General features: G+C 39.2%; 1 protein-coding gene across 1 annotated transcript; it reads right to left on the minus strand.

The window, feature by feature from the left end:
• Positions 1–6702: 6702 nt before the first annotated feature.
• Positions 6703–17728, minus strand: FKBP7 (FKBP prolyl isomerase 7). Its single transcript, XM_049887556.1, has 4 exons — positions 17415–17728; positions 16171–16322; positions 12374–12507; positions 6703–11482 (listed from the first exon to the last, which is right to left on the minus strand). The coding sequence occupies exons 1-4, from the start codon at positions 17621–17623 to the stop codon at positions 11321–11323; spliced, it is 657 nt and encodes a 218-aa protein (XP_049743513.1). The 5' UTR covers positions 17624–17728; the 3' UTR covers positions 6703–11320.
• Positions 17729–19529: the final 1801 nt, after the last annotated feature.

Consider the following 19529-nt stretch of genomic DNA (forward strand, 5'->3'; position numbering starts at 1 on the left):
TTCTCCAACATTTATTATTTTGTGTTTTTTGGATTAATGCCAGCCTTATTGGAGTGAGATGGAATCTCATCGTGGTTTTAATTTGCATTTCTCTAATGGCTAATGATCGAGAGCATTTTCTCATGTATCTGTTAGCTGCCTGAATATCTTCTTTAGTGAAGTGTGTGTTCATATCCTTTGCCCACTTCTTGATTGGGTTGTTTGTCTTTTTGTGGTTGAGTTTTGACAGAATCATATAGATTTTAGAGATCAGGCGCTGGTCAGACATGTCATAGCTGATTCTTTCCCAGTCTGTAGGTAGTCTTTTTACTCTTTTGGTGAAGTCTTTAGATGAGCATAGGTGTTTGATTCTTAGGAGCTCCCAGTTATCTGGTTTCTCTTTGTCGTTTTTGGTAATGTTTTGTATTCTGTTTATGCTTTGTATTAGGGCTCCTAAGGTTGTCCCTATTTTTTCTTCCATGATCTTTATCGTTTTAGTCTTTATGTTTAGGTCTTTGATGCACTTGGAGTTAGTTTTTGTGCATGGTGTGAGGTATGTGTCCTGTTTCATTTTTTTGCAAATGGATATCCAGTTATGCCAGCACCATTTGTTAAAAAGACTATCTTTTCCCCAATTAACTGACACTAGGCCTTTGTCAAATATCAGCTGCTCATATGTGGATGGATTTATATCTGGGTTCTCAATGCTGTTCCACTGGTCTATGTGTCTGTTGTTGTACCAGTACCGGGCTGTTTTGACTACTGTGGCTGTATAATAGGTTCTGAAATCAGGTAGAGTGAGGCCTCCCACTTTCTTCTTCTTTTTCAGTAATGCTTTGCTTACACGAGGCTTCTTTCCCTTCCGTATGAAGTTGGTGATTTGTTTCTCTATCACCTTAAAAAATGACATTGGAATTTGGATCGGAAGTGCATTGTATGTATAGATGGCTTTTGGTAGAATAGACATTTTTACTATGTTAAGTCTTCCTATCCATGAGCAAGGTATGTTTTTCCACTTAAGTAAGTCCTTTTGAATTTCTTGTAGTAGAGCTTTGTAGTTTTCTTTGTATAGATCTTTTACATCCTTGGTAAGATTTATTCCTAAGTATTTTATCTTCTTGGGGGCTACTGTGAATGGTATTGATTTGGTTATTTCCTCTTCGATGTTCTTTTTGTTGATGTAGAGATATCCAAGTGATTTCTGTATGTTTATCTTAAAACCTGAGACTCTGCCAAACTCTTCTATTAGTTTCAGTAGTTTTCTGGAGGATTCCTTAGGGTTTTCTGTGTATAAGATCATGTCATCTGCAAATAGAGATAATTTTACTTCCTCTTTGCCAACCCGGATACCCTTTATTTCTTTGTCAAGCCTAATTGCTCTGGCTAGGACCTCTAGCACAATGTTGAATAAGAGCGGTGATAAAGGGCATCCTTGTCTGGTTCCCGTTCTCAAGGGAAATGCTTTCAGGCTCTCTCCATTTAGAGTGATATTGGCTGTTGGCTTTGCATAGATGCCCTTTATTATGTTGAGGAATTTTCCTTCAATTCCTATTTTGGTGAGAGTTTTTATCATAAATGGGTGTTGGACTTTGTCAAATGCCTTTTCTGCATCAATTGATAAGATCATGTGGTTTTTGTCTTTTGTTTTATTTATATGGTGGATAACATTAATGATTTTTCTAATATTAAACCAGCCTTGCATACCTGGTATAAATCCCACTTGGTCGTGGTGAATTATTTTTTTGATACGTTGTTGAATTCTATTGGCTAGAATTTTGTTGAGGATTTTTGCATCTATGTTCATGAGGGATATAGGTCTGTAATTTTCTTTTTTTGTGATGTCTTTACCTGGTTTTGGTATCAGGGAGATGGTGGCTTCATAGAATGATTTGGGTAGTATTCCGTCATTTTCTATGCTTTGAAATACCTTTAGTAGTAGTGGTGTTATCTCTTCTCTGAAAGTTTGGTAGAACTCTGCAGTATAGCCATCCGGGCCAGGGTTTTTTTTTGTTGGGAGTTTTTTAATTACTGTTTCAATCTCTTTTTTTGTTATGGGTCTATTTAGTTGTTCTACTTCTGATTGTGTTAGTTTAGGTAGGTAGTATTTTTCCAGGAATTCATCCATTTCTTCTAGGTTTTCAAATTTGTTAGAGTACAATTTTTCGTAATAATCTGATATGATTCTTTTAATTTCAGTTGGGTCTGTTGTGATGTGGCCCTTCTCGTTTCTTATTCGGGTTATTTGTTTCCTTTCCTGTATTTCTTTAATCAGTCTGGCCAATGGTTTATCAATTTTGTTAATTTTTTCAAAGAACCAGCTTTTGGCTTTGTGAATTCTTTCAATTGTTTTTCTGTTCTCTAATTCATTTAGTTCAGCTCTAATTTTTATTATTTGTTTTCTTCTGGTGCCTGATGGATTCTTTTGTTGCTCACTTTCTATTTGTTCAAGTTGTAGGGTCAGTTCTCTGATTTTGGCTCTTTCGTCTTTTTGTATGTGTGCATTTATCGATATAAATTGGCCTCTGAGCACAGCTTTTGCTGTGTCCTAGAGGTTTTGATAGGAAGTATTTTCATTCTCTTTGCATTCTATGTATCTCCTTATTCCCTCCTTAATGTCTTCTATAACCCAGTCTTTTTTCAGGAGGGTATTGTTCAGTTTCCAAGTATTTGATTTCTTTTCCCTAGTTTTTCTGTTATTGATTTCTAGTTTTATTGCCTTGTGGTCTGAGAAGATGCTTTGTAATATTTCGATGTTTTGGACTCTGCAAAGGTTTGTTTTATGACCTAATATGTGGTCTCTTCTAGAGAATGTTCCATGTGCGCTAGAAAAAAAAGTATACTTTGCAGCAGTTGGGTGGAGAGTTCTGTATAAGTCAATGAGGTCAAGTTGGTTGATTGTTGTAATTAGGTCTTCCGTGTCTCTATTGAGCTTCTTACTGGATGTCCTGTCCTACTCCGAAAGTGGTGTGTTGAAGTCTCCTAGTATAATTGTGGAGGTGTCTATCTCACTTTTCAGTTCTGTTAAAATTTGATTTATGTATCTTGCAGCCCTGTCATTGGGCGCATAAATATTTAATATGGTTATATCTTCCTGATCAATTGTCCCTTTTATCATTATGTAGTGTCCTTCTTTATCCTTTGTGGTGGATTTAAGTTTAAAGTCTATTTTGTCAGAAATTAATATTGCTACTCCTCTTCTTTTTTGCTTATTGTTTGCTTGATATATTTTTTTCCATCCTTTGAGTTTTAGTTTGTTTGTGTCTCTAAGTCTAAGGTGTGTCTCTTGTAGGCAGCATATAGATGGATCGTGTTTCTTTATCCAGTCCGAGACTCTCTCTTTATTGGTGTATTTAGTCCATTTACATTCAGCGTAATTATAGATAAATAAGTGTTTAGTGTTGTCATTTTGATGCCTTTTTATGTCTGTTGTTGACAATTTCATTTTTCCACTTACTTTTTTGTACTGAGACGTTTTTCTTTGCAAATTGTGAGATCCTCATTTTCATAGTATTTGACTTTATCTTTGTTGAGTAGTTACATTTTTCTTGGCTTTTATTTTGAGTTATGGAGTTGTTATACCTCTTTGTGGTTACCTTAATATTTACCCCTATTTTTCTAAGTACAAACCTAACTTGTATTGTCCTATATCGCCTTGTATCCCTCTCCATATGGCAGTTCTATGCCCCCTGTATTTAGTCCCTCTTTTTGATTATTGTGATCTTTTACATATTGACTTCAATGATTCCCTGTTTTGAGCATTTTTTTTTTTTTAATTAATCTTAATTTGTTTTTGTGATTTCCCTATTTGAGTTGATATCAGGATGTTCTGTTCTGTGACCTTGTGTTTTGCTGGTATCTGATATTAATTGGTTTTCTGACCAAATAATTTCCTTTAGTATTTCTTGTAGCTTTGATTTGGTTTTTGCAAATTCTCTAAGCTTGTGTTTATCTGTAAATATCTTAATTTCACCTTCATATTTCAGAGAGAGTTTTGCTGGATATATGATCCTTGGCTGGCAGTTTTTCTCCTTCAGTGCTCTGTATATGTCATCCCATTGCCTTCTTGCCTGCATGGTTTCTGCTGAGTAGTCTGAACTTATTCTTATTGATTCTCCCTTGAAGGAGACCTTTCTTTTCTCCCTGGCTGCTTTTAAAATCTTCTCTATATCTTTGGTTTTGGCAAGTTTGATGATAATATGTCTTGGTGTTTTTCTTTTTGGATCAGTCTTAAATGGGGTTCAATGAGCATCTTGGATAGATATCTTTTTGTCTTTCATGATGTCAGGGAAGTTTTCTGTCAGCAGATCTTCAAGTATTTTCTCTGTGTTTTCTGTCCTCCCTCCCTGTTCTGGGACTCCAATCACACGCAAGTTATCCTTCTTGATAGAGTCCCACATGATTCTTAGAGTTTCTTCATTTTTTTTAATTCTTTTATCTGATTTTTTTTCAGCTATGTTGGTGTTAATTCCCTGGTCCTCCAGATTTCCCAGTCTGCATTCTAATTGCTCGAGTCTGCTCCTCTGACTTCCTATTGCGTTGTCTAATTCTGTAATTTTATTTCTGCATGCTGTCTCTCTATGGATTCTTGCAACTTATTAATTTTTCCACTATGTTTTTGAATAATCTTTTTGAGTTCTTCAACTGTTTTATCAGTGTGTTCCTTGGCTTTTTCTGCAGTTTGCCTTATTTCATTTCTGACGTCATCCCTGATGTCTTGAAGCATTCTGTGAATTAGTTTTTTATATTCTGTATCTGATAATTCCAGGATTGTATCTTCATTTGGGAAAGATTTCGATTCTTTTGTTTGGGGGGTTGTAGAAGCTGTCATGGTCTGCTTCTCTATGTGGTTTGATATCGACTGCTGTCTCCGAGCCATCACTAAGATAGTGATTTATTCTATATTTGCTCACTGAGTCTTATCTTGTTTTGTTTTCTTTCAATATACATGGATGGGCTACTAGATTGTGCTCTCTTGTGTGTTGTAGCCCTTTACTTACTTATGACCTATTACCAGCTGGTTTGGGCTGTTGCCAGATATATATGCCTGAGTCTCTTCACTATTCTTGAGTAGAATCTGATTTTGGGTCATCAAGTGTGTGCTGCACCCTAACACCTATCCACCTCGAGAAGTAGTGGTGATAGTTGTGTGCACCAGATTCTATTAGCAGCTGGGGTTCACACTCCACGGGGGGGCAGGATGCTGACAGGCTTCCCCCAAGTGTCAGTGAGGTAGGTGTGTCTCTATTCCTGTAGCAGCTTGGTGGGAGGGCTCTGCAGCTGACCTTAGGCCCCCAGTGCAAGTACTTCTAGGGTAGGTGTCACCCTCCTTAGACCCCTAAGGCAAGAGGCTAGGTGGTCTGGGGGGAGCTTCAGCCCTCAGCTCCCTGTTGTGGGTCAGTTAGGGCTCTGTTGAATAAGCAGAGATATCGGACCTGGGAAACTTGGAAAACTTACTTTTTAATGATTTAAATGTGAATGCAGTTTTAGAGTAAATCTCCTTACTCATTTAATGTCATCCATAACTTTTAAAAACATACATTTAAAAGCACTTTGTATGAAAAAGAATGGGATAGAAAGGATTGAATTATAAAGATTATATTATGGGGCAATGTCTTGGAAACCCTAGTGGCATAGTGGTTAAGTGCTATGGCTGCTAACCAAGAGGTTGGCAGTTCGAGTCCACCAGGTGCTCCTTGGAAACTCTATAGGGCAGTTCTACTCTGTCCTATAGGGTCGCTATGAGTCAGGATTGACTCGACGGCAACGGGTTTGGTTTTTTTGATTTGGCAACATCTTAGTTATCTACGGCTGCTATAACAGAAATACCACGAGTGGATGGCTTTAACAAACAGAAGTTTATTTTCTCACAGTAAAGTAGGCTAAAAGCCCAAATTCAGGGTGTCAGCTCCAGGGAAAGGCTTTCTCTCTCTGTCGGCCTTCTTATCAATCTTCCCCCAGAGTAGGAGTTTCTCTGCGCAGGAACCTGGGTCCAAAGGACACACTCTGCTCCTGGCATTGCTTTCTTGGTGGCATGAGGTCCCCCTTCTCTGCTTGCTTCCCTTTCTTTTTATCTCTTGAGAGATAAAAGGTGGTGCAGGTCACACCCCAGGGAAACTCCCTTTACATTGGATCAGGGATGTGACCTGGTGAGGGTGTTACAATCCCACCCTAATACTCTTTAACATAAAATTACAATCACAAAATGCAGGACAACCACAGAATGCTGGGACTCATGGCCCAGCCAAATTGATAACACACATTTTTGGGGGGACATAATTCAATCCATGACAGGCAATTTCCATATATATTCTTTTACGGTATTTTTGTTTTATTTTGGTAAAAGTACACCAATCAATGCAAATATGAGTACATTGATCAAAAAAGGATAAACCTGATAAAAAAAACCGTTGCCATCGAGTCGATTCCGACTCACAGCGACCCTATAGGACAGAGTAGAACTGTCCCATACGTTTCCAAGGAGCGCCTGATGGATTTGAACCGCTGACCTTTTGGTTAGCAGCCGTAGCTCTTAACCACTATGCTACCAGGGTTTCCATCAAAAAGGCATAAGTGATGTATAAAGAAGGGGGGCAATTTCCAAACCCAAATAAAAAATATTATGCTATTATCAACCTAGTTTACTTCAGCTGGGCAGATTTTCTAAGGGAAGGAAAAAGATGAAAGAGTTGTTTAAATAAGTGAGATGTTATAAAATTTGGGTATAAAAATAAATACTGGGAAGAAAGGAAAGATAATAATAGGTTTTTGTTTTATGAGGTGTAAAATTCTGTACCACACATACATAATACCTACTAGTCTGGTGGTTTTTGTTACCCCTACAATATGAATAGAGGTTTTGAGAGTACATCTAAAGAGGTCAAAAGATGAACAATGGTTTGGAAAGAGAAAATTTCAGAAAACATAAAAAACTTTACTAGTTTTGAAATCAGCTGTTCTGAATAGAGCTATGTATTACCTGACTATACTTTCCTTCATATGCAGTAGGCAAAATGTTTCCTGTTCCAATAAATGTATGCCCTTTCATTGGCACCAACTTGAACTTCTACAGCATCTATTATCTCCTGTTCTCAACAAGTCAGACCATGTCATGATTTGACCAGGACACAAAACTGCCATGGCACTGTCTAACCTCATTTATAGCAAAATAAATTTTACACATTTAACAAAATGCAACAACAGCATACCAGCTTTTAATGATCATTCATTATTAATGATGGGAATGTTGTGAAATGAAGTGACATAGGAAGGAGAGACCTAGACAAAGGGAACTGGACACTGAGAAATTCCATAGCATCAGTTTAAAACTATCATGACAAAAACTTAGGGGTGGTAGATAACTTACAAAGTTAAAGGTCAACAGGAAGGAAGAGGAGTACTGCATTTATAATATTTGAAGGAGTATAAGACCAAGAGTAGCATAGATTGTGTGCCTCTTATAAGATAAAGAGGCACAAAGTGTCTGTTCTGGTCAAACATCTTTAAGCATCATTCCCCACTGAAACAAATATCCCAAGGCCAGAGGCTTGCATCAAAAAATACAGAGGCAGTGCTAAGACGCTCTGGGGGACAGAGATGTACCACTATCTTCCTGCATTCATACCAGAAGAAGACTCTTCAGTCCTATGATTATGTAACTTATCATCAGTAATGTTATGAAATGTATAAATATGTAAAATAATCATTCTTGGGTCCCTAATGAATATTTTAAAAATATGGGCCATTTTAACATTTAAGATATTAAAATGGAATATTTACATATTTATACTCATTGTTAAGGTTAGAGTTGAGAAGAGCTTTCAGATTTTGACATATATTTCCTCCTATATCCTGGAGCTCGCACTTGTCTGTCAGTTTGTCATACTGTGGCAGCTTGCATGTTGCTGTGATGTTGGAAGCTATGCCACCAGTATTCAGATACCAGCAGGGTCACTCATGGAGGACAGGTTTCAGCTGAGCTTCCACACTAAGACAGACTAGGAAGAAGGACCCAGCTGTCTACTTCTGAAAAGCATTAGCCAGTGAAAACCTTATGAATAACAGCAGAACACTGTCTGATACAGTGCTGGAAGATGAGCCCCCCAGGTTGGAAGGCACTCAAAAGATGACTAGGGAAGAGCTGCCTCCTCAAAGTGGAGTCTGCCTTAATGACGTGGATGGAGTAAAGCTTTCGGGACCTTCATTTGCTGATGTGGCATGACATAAAATGAGAAGAAGCAGCTGCAAACATCCATTAATAATTGGAACCTGGAATGTACGAAGTATGAATCAAGGAAAATTGGAAATTGTCAAAAATGAAATGGAACGCATAAACATCGATATCCTAGGCATTAGCTGAAATGGACTGGTATTGGCCATTTTGAATCAGACAATCATATAGTCTACTATGCTGGGAATGACAACTTGAAGAGGAATGGTGTTGCATTCATCGTCAAAAAGAACGTTTCAAGATCTATCCTGAAGTACAACGCTGTCAGTGATAGGATAATATGCATACTCCTATAAGGAAGACCAGTTAACACGACTATTATTCAAATTTATGCACCAACCAATAAGGCCAAAGATGAAGAAATGGAAGATTTTTATCAGCTGCTGCAGTCTGAAATTGATCAAACATGCAATCAAGATGCATTGGTAATTACTGGTGACTGGAATGGGAAAGTTGGAAACTAAGATGAAGGATCGGTAGTTGGAAAATATGGCCTTGGTGATGGAAACAATGCTGGAGATTGAATGATAGAATTTTGCAAGACCAATGACTTCTTCATTGCAAATACCTCCTTTCACCAACATAAACAGCAACTATATGGACCTTGCCAGATGGAACACACAGAAATCAAATTGACTACATCTGTGGAAAGAGACAATGGAAAAGCTCAATATCATCAGTCAGAACAAGGCCAGGGGCTGGCTGTGGAACAGACCATCAATTGCTCATATGCAAGTTCAAGCTGAAACCGAAGAAAATCAGAGCAAGTCCACGAGAGCCAAAATATGACCTTGAGTATATCCCACCTGAATTTAGAGACCATCTGAAGAATAGATTTGATGCATTGAACACTAGTGACCGAAGACCAAATGAGTTGTGGAATGACATGAAGGACATCATGCTTGAAGAAAGAGGTCACTGAAAAGACAGGAAAGAAAGAATGGTTGTCAGAGGAGACTCTGAAACTTGCTCTTGAACATCGAGCAGCTAAAGCAAAAGGAAGAATTGATGAAGTAAAAGAACTGAACAGAAGATTTCAAAGGGCTTCTTGAGAAGACAAAGTATTATAATGACATGTACAAAGAGCTGGAAGTGGAAAACCAAAAGGGAAGACCACGCTCAACGTTTCTCAAGCTGAAAGAACTGAAGAAAAAATTCAAGCCTCGAGCTGCGATAGTGAAGGATTCTATGGGGAAAATATTAAACGACACAGGAAGCATCAAAAGAAGATGGAAGGAATACACAGAGTCATTATATCAAAAAGAATTAGTCGATGTTCAACGATTTCAAGAGGTGGCATATGATCAGGAACCGAGGGTACTGAAGGAAGAAGTCCAATCTGCTCTGAAGGCACTGGCAAAAAACAAGGCTCCAGGAATTGATGGAATATCAATTGAGATGTTTCGACAAACAGATGCAGTGCTGGAGGTGCTCAATCATCTATGCCAAGAAATATGAAAGACAGCTTCCTGGCCAACTGACTAGAAGAGATCCATATTTATGCCTATTCCCAAGAAAGGTGATCCAACCGAATGTGGAAATTACAGAACATTATCATTAATATCACACGCAAGCAAAATTTTGCTGAAGATCATTGAAAAATGGCTGCAGCAGTATATCGACAGGGAACTTCCAGAAATTCAGGCCGGTTTCAGAAAAGGACGTGTAACCAGGGATATCATTGCTGATGTCAGATGGATCCTGGCTGAAAGCAGAGAATACCAGAAGGATGTTTACCTGTGTTTTATTGACTATGCAAAGGCATTCGACTGTGTGGATCATAACAAATTATGGATAACATTGCAAAGAATGGGAATTCCGGAACACTTAATTGTGCTCCTGAGGAACATTTACATAGATCAAGAGGCAGTTGTTCAGACAGAACAAGGGGATACTGATTGGTTGAAAGTCAGGAAAGGTGTGCATCAGAGTTGTATTCTTTCACCATACCTATTCAATCTGTATGCTGTGCAAATAATATGAGAAATTGGACTACATGAAGAAGAACGGGGCATCAGGATTGGAGGAAGGCTCATTAACAACTGGTGTTACGCAGATGACACAACCTTGCTTGCTGAAAGTGAAGAGGACTTGAAGCACTTACTAATGAAGATCAAAGACCACAGCATCTCAACATCAAGAAAAGAAAAATCCTCACAACTGGACCAATGAGCAACATCATGATAAACGGAGAAAAGATTGAAGTTGTCAAGGATTTCATTTTACTTGGATCTATAATCAACAGCCATGGAAGCAGCAGTCAAGAAATCAAAAGACGCATCACATTGGGTAAATCTGCTGCAAAGGACCTCTTTAACGTGTTGAAGAGCAAAGATCTCACCTTGAAGACTAAGGTGCACCTGACCCCAAGCCATGGTATTTTCAATCGCATCATATGCATGTGAAAGCTGGACAATGAATAAGGAAGACCGAAGAAGAATTGACGCCTTTGAATTGTGGTGTTGGCGAAGAATATTGAATATACCATGGACTGCCAGAAGAACGAACAAATCTGTCTTGCAAGAAGTACAGCTAGAATGCTCCTTAGAAGCAAGGATGGCGAGACTGCGTCTTACATACTTTGGACATGTTGTCAGGAGGGATCAGTCCCTGGAGAAGGACATGATGCTTGGCAGAGTACAGGGTCAGCAGAAAAGTGGAAGACCCTCAACGAGGTGTACTGACACAGTGGCTGCAACAATGAGCTCAAGCATAACAATGATTGTGAAGACGGTTCAGGACCAGGCAGTGTTTTGTCCTGTTGTGCATAGGGTCGCCATGAGTCGGAACCGACTCGACGGCACCCAGCAACAACAACAACATATCCTGAAGAGGGAAAATTGCCCACACAGAGGTCAATGGGTACTTCAAGGTGTTGCAATTTGTGTTCATATCACAGAATAAAGCACTAGGAAACAATCGTGACTAGGTTCTGGAAATTTAAATTTGCAAAACAGCCTCATATTTATTTTTACACTAAAATTACACGTATTGAGGGGGACCAAAATATATTCTGATGAGGAGAAAATAGAAAACACAACTTGGAGAAAAATGACTTTGTTTTTTATATAAAAGTACAGTAAGTAGCTAAGAAAATGTAGAAGTTAAAATATACTACAGTTCATCATGTTGATACACATTGTATTCCTTGGGAGAAATGAACCCATCACCATCATGGTCATTCTTCTTGAAAATATCTTCTAAAACTGCATTCTGATATGACTCGTCACGTGGCTTCTCATCTTTTTCAAATTCCTTTTTCAAGTAATGGTTTATCTATAGATCCAAAATAACATTTCTTTAATAAAAAGGTATTACAATAAATTTTTGGTAACTTTGAGGAATGTTTACGTAAGACTACTTATAGTGATACTGAACTTTACAAAGCTATTTTAGGTTTTGTTTTTGTAACCTTTGAAGCAACGTTCTAAAGAGAGAAATGTCTTCAAATTAGTTTCCCCTGAGGTTATAGGTGGTTAGTGCTACATTTTCAAAGTGTAGTCAGTGAGACTAAATAAGGCACCAGCCTTCAACAGAACGAGCCTTAGCCCTGAAACATTCATGATGAGTATTCCCAAAAATGGAGCCCCTGGGTGGTGAAATGAGTAACACACTTGGCTGCTAACTGAAAGATTAGAGGTTCAAGCCCACCGAGAATGCCTCAGAAGAGCAATTGCTGAAAACCCTATGGAGCACAGGTGTACTCTGACACACATGCGGCCACCATGAGTTGGAATCAACTTGATGGCAACTGTTAATTTTTCAAGAAAGGTGATTCAACAGAAATGGCACACTTATAGATTCTATATCTAAAAAGCACATTTTCTTCTCAGAGCTTAGATTTTCTTAGTAATCAACCGTATAACAGCAAAGTGATCAGAGCCCATACCAGCTACAACTAAAAAATTAATAGTTATAACATAAACCAAAAACCAAACCCATTGCCTTTGAGTTGATTCTGACTCAAGGCAACCCTATGGGACAGAGTAGAACTGTCCCACAGAGTTTCCAAGGCTATAAATCTTTACAGAAGCTGAATGCCACATGTTCCTCCTGCGGAGTGGCTGAGTGCTTAACCACTGTGCTACCAGGGCTCCTTAGTTATAACCTAGATGTATTTCAATTGTGATGAAAAAACTAGGCTGTACACAATGAAAGTTGAATTACCTCGTCTTTAGAGAGTTGTCTGTCATTATTCACGTCTATATACTTAAACGTTTCAATGCTCCGTGGTCCTTTAGTCACAGCATAAAGTTCAATCTCAAAAATCAATGTTGCATCAGGTGGAATCTTGCCTTCCACTAAGAGTATAAATTATACCAATTAAACTTACATGAAAATAATGTTCAAATATTTATTCACAAATAGCCATAATAGTATCAATTGTATTATTTTATATGCACAACTGTTTCCCAAATAATTTTTAGAAATATTTTTTTCCATATGTTTTTAAGGGACCAAACTAAAACCAAACCAAATCCCTTGCCGTTGAGTTGATTCTGACTCATAGTGACCCTACAGGACAGAGTAGAACTGCTCCACAGGGTTTCCAAGGAATGGCTGGTGGATTCGAACTGCTGACCTTTTGGTTAGCAGCCAAAGCTCTTAACCACTGTGCTCTAGGACCACTATTTCCTGATTAAATGAAATAAATATAAATCACATAGTGTTTGCTAATACTCCCTTATCATTTTATGCAGGAATTTAATTGAGAGAGCTGGTTCAGAGAAGAAATGCATGGAAAGAAAAATTTCAAAGTATGGATCAGCAATCTCTTTGGCAATTGATTTTGTATAGGTACTTGGAAGTATAAATAAAACACATGTATCAATATATTTGTCTTTCAAATTCCTTATAGACATTAAAAATAAGTCCAATGACAGAAAAATTCAGGAACAATTTTATGAAAAAATTCTAATCAATAAACATTTCAAGTATTGATACTTTAATAAAGTTAACCTATGATTTTAGCAATCTATAAGCTATTCAGATGACCATTTCATTAAAAATGGGCTGCAGAAATGACCCTGCTGAGAGGCAGTGGGGAGCATGGGTCACCAGCGTATCCCTAGGGTTTCACACAGTGCCTACTCTACTTTAGGCACTCAAATATTTGTTGAATGAATGATCCGTATTTTCTGTTTATTTAAAAAATAGCTGTTTATCCTTTGAAAGGAACAGCAATTTCTTTAATGAAAAAGTGGGAAATACTTGCTAAAATACTTATAATCCAAAGAGAAAAGAGCTTGAAAGTTACAGCCAAAAGTAGATCAGTAATCGCCAAAGCTAGGTCGTAGGAAAATCTACGCATGCAACATGAGGTTAATGTGGAAGTCCCAACCTAATGCACCATGTATACGACCTTACAGTAAAAGAGCTAGAGATTGAGTCGATGATCGTTTTTATAAAATCCATTCCTATTCTGCCCTGATCTCATCATGACAGAAAAATAGCTTCTCATTGCAAAACACAAATTCAAATTTTTTAAGAAAAAATATTACTGGTACCTAAGAAGATTCTGAACAATCCTACTGTAAACATAGAAAATATTGCCAATTTATTGTTTTTTTCTTGCAAAAAAAGAGTATATAAACGCGGTTCAAAGAAACAGGCGTTAATGTGAAGAATATATACATACCACATGAAAAGTTAATTAAAGCACTAAAAAGTCACATGCATTTCAAGACATGCAGAGGTGCTCTGTAACAGGAGGCAAGGCTGTTGCGCAGAGCAAAGGCTTCTTCAAGTACTACCTAAAATAAAGTTATAGCTGATGTTAGGTCTTAGTAATAGCTTAAAACAGCTTATTTAATCAAGAAGTTGTTAAAGAGCTACTGAATAGTCTATACTGCAACTTCCAAAATAATCTAACCCCAAACTATTGTAATGCAGGTATGCTAGCATCTAACTGAATTTCAGTGAACACATTTAACTTTTCTGGAACTCAGTTTCCTTATGCGTAAAATGAAGGTGTGGATATTGACGAGCTTCAAGGGCTCTGTCTTAATTATCTAGTGCTGCTACAGCACAAATACCCCAAGTGGATGTCTTTAACCAACAGAAATTTATTCTCTCATAGTCAAGTAGGCTAGAAGTCCGAATTCAGGGTGCCAGCTCCAGGTAAAGGCTTTCTCTTTCTGTTGGCTCTGGGAAAAGGTTCTTGTCATCCATCTTTCCCCGGTCTAGGAGCTTCTCAGTGCAGGAACCCCTAGTACAAAGGATGCTCTCTGCTCCTGGCTATTCTTGCTTGGTGGTAATGAGGTCCCTTTCCTCTCTGCTCCAGTCTTTCTTTTATATCTTAAGAGACTGACTCAACAGACAACATAATTCTGTAGACTGAGTCCTGCATCATTAACATAAGTGTCTCTAATCCTGCCTCATTAACAACATAGAGGTTAGGATTTACAACACATAGTATATTAGGGCACTGGGTGGTTTGGGTAGTATATTCACATGAGATCATAGTATGGTAGACAACCGCACAATATGGGGAATCATGGCCCAGCCAAGTTGATACACATTTTGGGGGGATACAATTCAATCCGTAACAGGCTCTTTCAGGGTTAAAAATCAGTGATTCATTAAAACTTACCTGTGGACATCTCAAAATACATCCCACAATAGTTCGGTAAACCTTGGGCTAAAAAAACAAAAAACACCAAACTCGTTGCTGTTGAGTCTATTCCAACTCATAGTGACCTTATAGGATAGAGTAGTACTGCCCCACTGAGTTTCCAAAGAGCGGATGGTGAATTCAAATGGCCAACCTTTTGGTAAGCAGCCGAGCTCTTAACCACTGGACCACCAGGGCTACACCTCGGACTGAGACACACTGATTAATTGCTAAAGAGGTTGAATGAATTTACATTCCTAGCCATAATGCATGAGACTGCTGGTTTTTCCATGCCTTTGTCCAAATAATATATCAACTTTTTAATCTTTGCTAATGGGTTAAAAATGTTATCTCATTTTTGTTTTCAAAATGAAAATTAATTTTCATTTTGAATAAGATTAAGAATTTTCATATATTTAAAGGCCATTGGTTTTTGTCAGTGGGCTGCTGGTTTGTGAACTTTGCCCCATTTCTAGGGATAGGTCATTTTTTATCATGGGTGTATAAGAGTCTTTGCATAAGTTACAAACATTGTCTCCATTTATCTGCTTCCCCTAGGTTTTCAGATCTTCTTACTTTACCCATAACCCACTGCTGTTGAGTTGATTCTGACTCATTCTGACCCTAGAGTCACCTTATAGGACAGAGCAGAGCTGCCCCCTAGGGTTTTAAGGGTGTAATCTTTACGGAGGAGTACCACTGGCACAGTGGCTAGGTGCTCAGCTGCTAACTGAAAGGTTGGTGGTTCGAACCCACCAGCTGCTCTTCGGTAGAAAGATGTGGCAGTCGGCTTCCTTAAAGATTTACAGCCTTGGAAACTCTATGGGCTGGGTCTATTCTGTCCTATAGGGTCACCATGAGTCAGAATCGATAAAACATATACTAAAAATGAAAGTGCCTAAGGTAGAGCTTACAGAATATATATGATCAGTATGACTGCTGCCACTATGTGAAGAAAAGAACTCTGGTCAGAGATCTGGATTCCATTGATGCTACTTGCCTTATATGTAAAAGGGCGGGGGGGCCTAAACTATATATGTAGTACCTGGGCAGTGCAGATGGCTAATGTACTCGGCTGCTAACAGAAAGGTTGGTGGTTCGAGTCAACCCAGTGGCAACTTGGAAGAAAGTCCTGGCAATCTACTTCTGAAAAATCAGCCACTGAAAATCATATGGAGCACAGTTCTACTCTGACACACATGGGGTTGCCATGAGTTGCAACTGAGTTGATGACAACTGGTAAAAACTAGATATAAGTAACCTATGTTCGGCCCTATGCTTCTGTGATCATTTTTTTGTGATTTATTTTTAAATATAACCAAAAAGAGAAATAAATATTAAAACACCTTACCATAGCCTTCCTTTCCATATGCGAATGAAGGCGGTATAGTTACTTTTCGCTTCTCTCCCGGGCACATATCCATCATAGCAATGTCTAGTCCTTTTATTACTTGCCCAACACCGAGAACAAACCATTTGGGGTGGCCTTCATTTTGTGTCCGGCTATAATAAAAAAAATTATCTTGGTAAAATGATTCCAAGAAAATGAAATCAAATTTTAAAACACGGTTCGGTATTTAGTTATAATTTGGGGTCTTCTACAACCATCTCTTTTCCCATGTTAACACTCATCTGAACCACTTAACAGGGTGTTTGGCTCAAGTGTCCCTCATAATAGCCAGTAAAAGGTATGATTTGCCCAATGCTAGTCATCAGAAGTCTTCTTATTTTCGTTCTTATTGTCACCTTTACAAAAATTATTCAACAGCTAACTTTTTAATGGGTCTCCAGCCCCTATGAATCAGAAATCGACTCAACGCCAATGGGTTTTTTTTTTTTGTTTTTTTTTTTTGCGGAGGGGCCCTAAATAGATGCAAGGCTTGTACAAGTCATTTAACCTGAGTTTGTCCTAAAAAGTGATGGTACAGTTTAACTCAAAATGACTTCTAAAGTCATCTTAATAGCAATTAAAAATTTTCTTTTTCTTCTTATTGGGGAGAACTAACTTTCCCCAATCCTATCTTCATAGGATATGGTGCAGATGAAGAAAAAATAATCTCTCTTGGAGTAATAAACCAAGTCAGACTAGGCAGTGATGGGGATAAGGAGGCAGGCAGGAGGACACAGGGCCCAGTAGAAGTCACCAGGGAAAACCACCACTGTAGTAGCTTATTGATGCAGTCAGAAAGTGGACCCAGCCTTCTAAAAATCGTGCTTCTGAAGGCCAGAATAAAATCTAGGGATACCCTCTTAAACTACCCTACATAATTCTTTGTAAGAAGACTCAAACCTTTAGGAAATGAAAAGTCTGAGCGGTATTCTGATTGAGTTCCATAAATCCCAAGGGTAGTTAGTAGTGGTGGTGGCTGGGGATACGTATGGATGCTGAAAATTTCTTGGGCCAACATTTTATATAAGTTAAACAAGTTTAAAAGTGATATTTAGTTAAAGAACTACTGTATGTAATCTCATTTCCTAGGAATAAAAGGCTCAACTCTTAAAGTAAACCCTTAAGGAATTAGGCTTTTGGTTGGCAGAGGGAGGCCACGTTTCCCATATCAACTGGCCTCTGTAGCAGTTCCCAGGATTTCCTACCTGCAGTAGAATTTCGAGCCGTCTTTGGCCAAGTAGCCGTCGTAATGGGCATTTAGCAGGTCTCCCTTCTTGCTTGTTTTAGAGCAGTTTTCTGGACGATGCAAAACTTCTATTTTCACTTCCTCTGTGCTCTCCGCTTTCTTTTGTCCCTGAATAGTAAAAAAGCCCCAAACGTAAAAGATAAAGGCTAAGCTGAATAAGAAATGCATGATTCCTGGAGTTGTCCCAGAGATGTTGCCCGTGCTCCCTCTGGCGTGTCACTCGCGCCGGGTTGCCGTCCCTGCGGCTGAGCTCTGACGCGTGGCATGCATTGTGCTGCGTCACAAAGGGCCGGGGGCGGAGCGAGCCCGTGGCCCCGCCCCGCTGAGGCCCCGCCCCCGGCCGCAAACTCAGCTGCTGAATTCGTGCCCGAGTGGTGCGTTGCGGGTGTTTCCCAGACGAGCCTCCTTCAGGTGCTGGACCCTGGGGTGGCACTACTTAGTCGTTAAGGCAATACCGCGCGCTTGTACCTTTCTCCTCGCTAAGTCTGCATATTTTACAGCCGGTTTCCTTAAAACCAAACCCATTGCCGTCCAGTCCATCCCTACTCATAGCGACCCTGTAGGACAGAGTAGAACTGCCCCATTGAGTTTCCAAGGAGCACCTGGTGGATTTGAACTGCCAACCTTTTGGGTAGCAGTCTTAGCTCTTAACCACTACGCCACCAGTGTTTCCAAGTTTTCCTTGGGCTCCCTAAAATGAAACTGGCCAAAGATGAGGTGTGTCAGCAGAGACCCCCTCTTCGTGGGTCTCCAGAAAATAACCTGGTGCCATCAGAATGTGGTGGTGTGCTTAAGTGTGAAAGACTTCTAAGGCCCCTGGAGAACTACAGGGTATGGGGGAGATATTCTGGAAGAAGAGGGTAAGAAATAGACCTGTAGTGGCTTTCTTGGAGCTTCTGGGACATCCTTAAAGCACTTTCTCAGGATCAGAGGCATGTATTAAGCGGTTCCACAGTGAGCCACACACAGCCTGACGGCCTCTTGGATGTGATTAAACATTTAGATGCTTGTGTACCCCTGCTTGGTTAAAGGCCTTTCCCACCAGCTGACTTGGTGATTCCCGACCTGCTGCTAGTTTGCATATATTTTCCCCACCCACCGGGACCTGTTCTTGATTTGAGGGCCTATCTTGGTGTCACAACGGTTAAGCACTCAGCTGCCAACCCACCCAGAGGCTCCACGGGAGAAAGCTATGCCAATCTGCTCCTGTAAAGCCAAAACCAAAAAAACCCGTTGCCTTCCGGTCGACTCATAAAGACCCTATAGAAAACCCTATAGGGCAGTTCCACTCTGTCACAAGGGGTCACTAGGAGTCCACTCGCTGGCACCTACAACAACAATAGGGCCAGGAGAGCTCTTGACAGAGTTGCTTTGAGATTGGTAATTATCTACAGTACACAGACCAGGGAACAGGTAATTAAGAGTATTAGGACTTTTTCGTTCCAATCTTACAGCTAACAGCCCCCTCCTCCACATTTTAGTCAGAATTTTCAAACATACAAAAAAGTCGAAGATGTTTACAGTTAAATGAGAGATCCTGGAGTCATAAAAATTTTTTAAAGATTTTATTTGGGAGTAAACCAAATTGCTGGAGCAAGGAAGCCTGGCACTCAAGAGGCGCTATCAAGGACTTCGATTTGAGAAAGATAGAAAACTCTTTGTATAAGAAGCTTTGAGTATGTTAGTTGGGAAAAGGAAAAGGTTCTTGAAAGCTGTCATTTAAGCAAAGGCGGGTCCTTTCGAAGAGAGGGGGTTAAGTTTGCAATTGGACGATGAGTCGCAAGGGGTCTTGGCTTTACTATGAGGAAGTCTCAGGAGAATGTGAATTTGAAAATGCCATTAAGTAAGGCTTCTAGGTGGAAGCACCTGGGGCTGGTCTGGAGTGGTTATGGTCATTTTTGTTTGACACAGTGAAGGCCAGTAAACCCTATCACCTAGATTCTTTTGATATTTAAGTATATTTGATCTATCACATATTCATCTATCCATCTATCAATCCACCTTATTTTCAAAAGAATATCTAAAGACTTCTACCCTAAACCCGAAGGCCTTCCGCCAAGGCCTGGATTATGCC

This window comes from Elephas maximus, chromosome 6, assembly GCF_024166365.1.
Source record: "Elephas maximus indicus isolate mEleMax1 chromosome 6, mEleMax1 primary haplotype, whole genome shotgun sequence".
NCBI lineage: Eukaryota > Metazoa > Chordata > Mammalia > Proboscidea > Elephantidae > Elephas > Elephas maximus.

Excerpts from the sequence above, each read along its gene's own strand:
- FKBP7 (XM_049887556.1), bottom strand. The coding sequence starts at position 17,623 with ATGCATTTCTTATTCAGCTTAGCCTTTATCTTTTACGTTTGGGGCTTT. Across the intron at positions 16,323-17,414 it reads GGCTCGAAATTCTACTGCAG|CCGGACACAAAATGAAGGCC; the intron begins GTAGGAAATCCT and ends TTTTTATTATAG. Across the intron at positions 11,483-12,373 it reads GACAACTCTCTAAAGACGAG|ATAAACCATTACTTGAAAAA; the intron begins GTAATTCAACTT and ends TTGGATCTATAG.